The sequence below is a fragment of the Myotis brandtii genome, unplaced genomic scaffold (assembly GCF_000412655.1).
Source record: "Myotis brandtii unplaced genomic scaffold, ASM41265v1 C42649140, whole genome shotgun sequence".
NCBI classification, from domain to species: Eukaryota; Metazoa; Chordata; class Mammalia; order Chiroptera; family Vespertilionidae; genus Myotis; species Myotis brandtii.
In genome coordinates, this window is record NW_005326466.1 from 55 (window position 1) to 1,901 (window position 1,847).

At 40.8% G+C, this 1,847-nt stretch overlaps 1 protein-coding gene across 1 annotated transcript; it reads left to right on the forward strand.

Annotated features, from left to right (window-relative positions):
• Nucleotides 1-559: 559 nt before the first annotated feature.
• On the forward strand, nt 560-1,840 carry LOC102239235 (zinc finger protein 233-like; the record flags this gene model as incomplete). Its single annotated transcript, XM_005853032.2, has 1 exon — nt 560-1,840. A coding segment is annotated over one exon (1,281 nt), but the record flags the coding sequence as incomplete, so codon positions are not given.
• Between the last annotated feature and the right edge of the window lie 7 nt (nt 1,841-1,847).

Genomic DNA, 1,847 nt, shown 5'->3' on the forward strand with positions numbered 1-1,847 from the left:
TCACAGATCAATCCTGATACATTGTGAGAAGGGATTTGATAGGAGATGGACATCAGGAGGCAGAATCATTGGGGACCATCCTGTATGCTGGCTTCCACAGCACCTTCTCATATGTACAAATACATATGTACAAAGCCTGGAAGAGAATATTAGCCATTCACGTTGATCATAAAATTCAGCCAAATTAAGTGGCAACAATTATCTTAGGAATTTTACTCCCATAAGATATGGAAATGAGTTTTCTATTTTTTTCCAGTTGTTCACTAGTTGAATATTATATATCCTTTTTACTTTTGCTGAGGAAGTTCCCTGCTCTGTAGCTATCTATTTCTAATTTTGACTTCATAGTTAAGTCTTGTTATAGTTCCAAGTGAGTCTCCTTAACACTTAGTGGATAGGAGCCTACTCATCACCTCTTCGTTTTCATAGGCATGAAAAAGCCAATGACAAAGTCCAAGCTGATCGAATATGGTCTCCCGGTGTGGTTGACTGGTGAAATATTTTTATTTCTGAGTAAATATTCATTTTTCCTCATTTTCATCTCTGAATTCTTATCCTTTCAGGATACCGGAATCAAAATGAGATAGAGACTCTTCAACAAGTTGGATTAAGAGACCTTTTTCATGAAGACCTTGTGTGCTGGCCAATATGGGAACAAATTATGAGTAAGTTAACCAGAAATCAAGACTTGATAATAAATCTACAAGGCAAGAGGTCTGATTTGCCAATTCAAGGCGATTCCTTCTGCCAGTTGTGGGCAACAGAATCTACTCAGGTTTCTGAAGATGAGAACTATGTAATAAAGGTTAAAGGGGAAGTTCAAAGTGCCAATAGTATAAAAAATCAAGATTTTCCAAGTAAGACCGCCTGGGATCTCTGGAGAGAGTCACAGAATTATCAGAGTAGGTGTCAGCAGTTTGATGGGAAATGTAAACTGTGTAAGTGTGATGGTTGTGATATTAAAAAGACCTCTCATGACCATGATGATGATCAGGAAGTACATAAAGGTGAGAAGTCATGTAGCCACAAGAATTGTGGAAAATGTTTCATGAAGACATCATTTCAGCATAATGGAGTTCATGCAGGAGAGCAGAATTCCCATGAGAATGGACAAGGCTTCAGTTTTGGCCCCAGTCTTGAACTTCATCAGCAGTTACACCTAGGAGCAAAATCTCATATGTGTAGTGAGTGTGGGGATGGCATCAGTTATAGCTCGCTGCTTTGCACTCATCAAAGTGTTCTCACAGAAGAGAAATTCAGTAGGAATGGTGAGTGTGGTGAAGACTTCTGTCAAAGCTTACATCTGCAAATTCATCAGAGAATCAACACAGGAGAGAAGCCCTACAAATGTGCTGTGTGTGGGAAAGGCTGCATGTGTAGCTCATATCTTCATGGTCATCAGAGGTTCCACTCTGGAGAGAAACCCTACAAATGTGCTGTGTGTGGGAAAGGCTTCAGTCGGAGTTCACATCTTCAAGTTCATCACCGAGTCCACACTAGAGAGAAACCCTACAAATGTGCTGTGTGTGGAAAGGGCTTTAGACTGAGTTCACAGCTTCATGCCCATCAGCGAATCCACACTGTAGAGAAGCCATACAAATGTGAGGTATGTGGTACGGGCTTTACTCATAGTTCACATCTTCAAGAACATCAACAAGTCCACACTGGAGACAAACCCTACAGATGTTCTGTGTGTAGTAAGAGTTTTAGTCAGACCTCAAGTCTTCAAGCCCATCAGCGAATCCACACGGGAGAGAAACCCTACAAATGCACTGTGTGTGGTAAGAGCTTTAGTCAGAAATCACATTTGCAAGTTCATCAGCGAGTCCACACTGGAGAGAAACCCT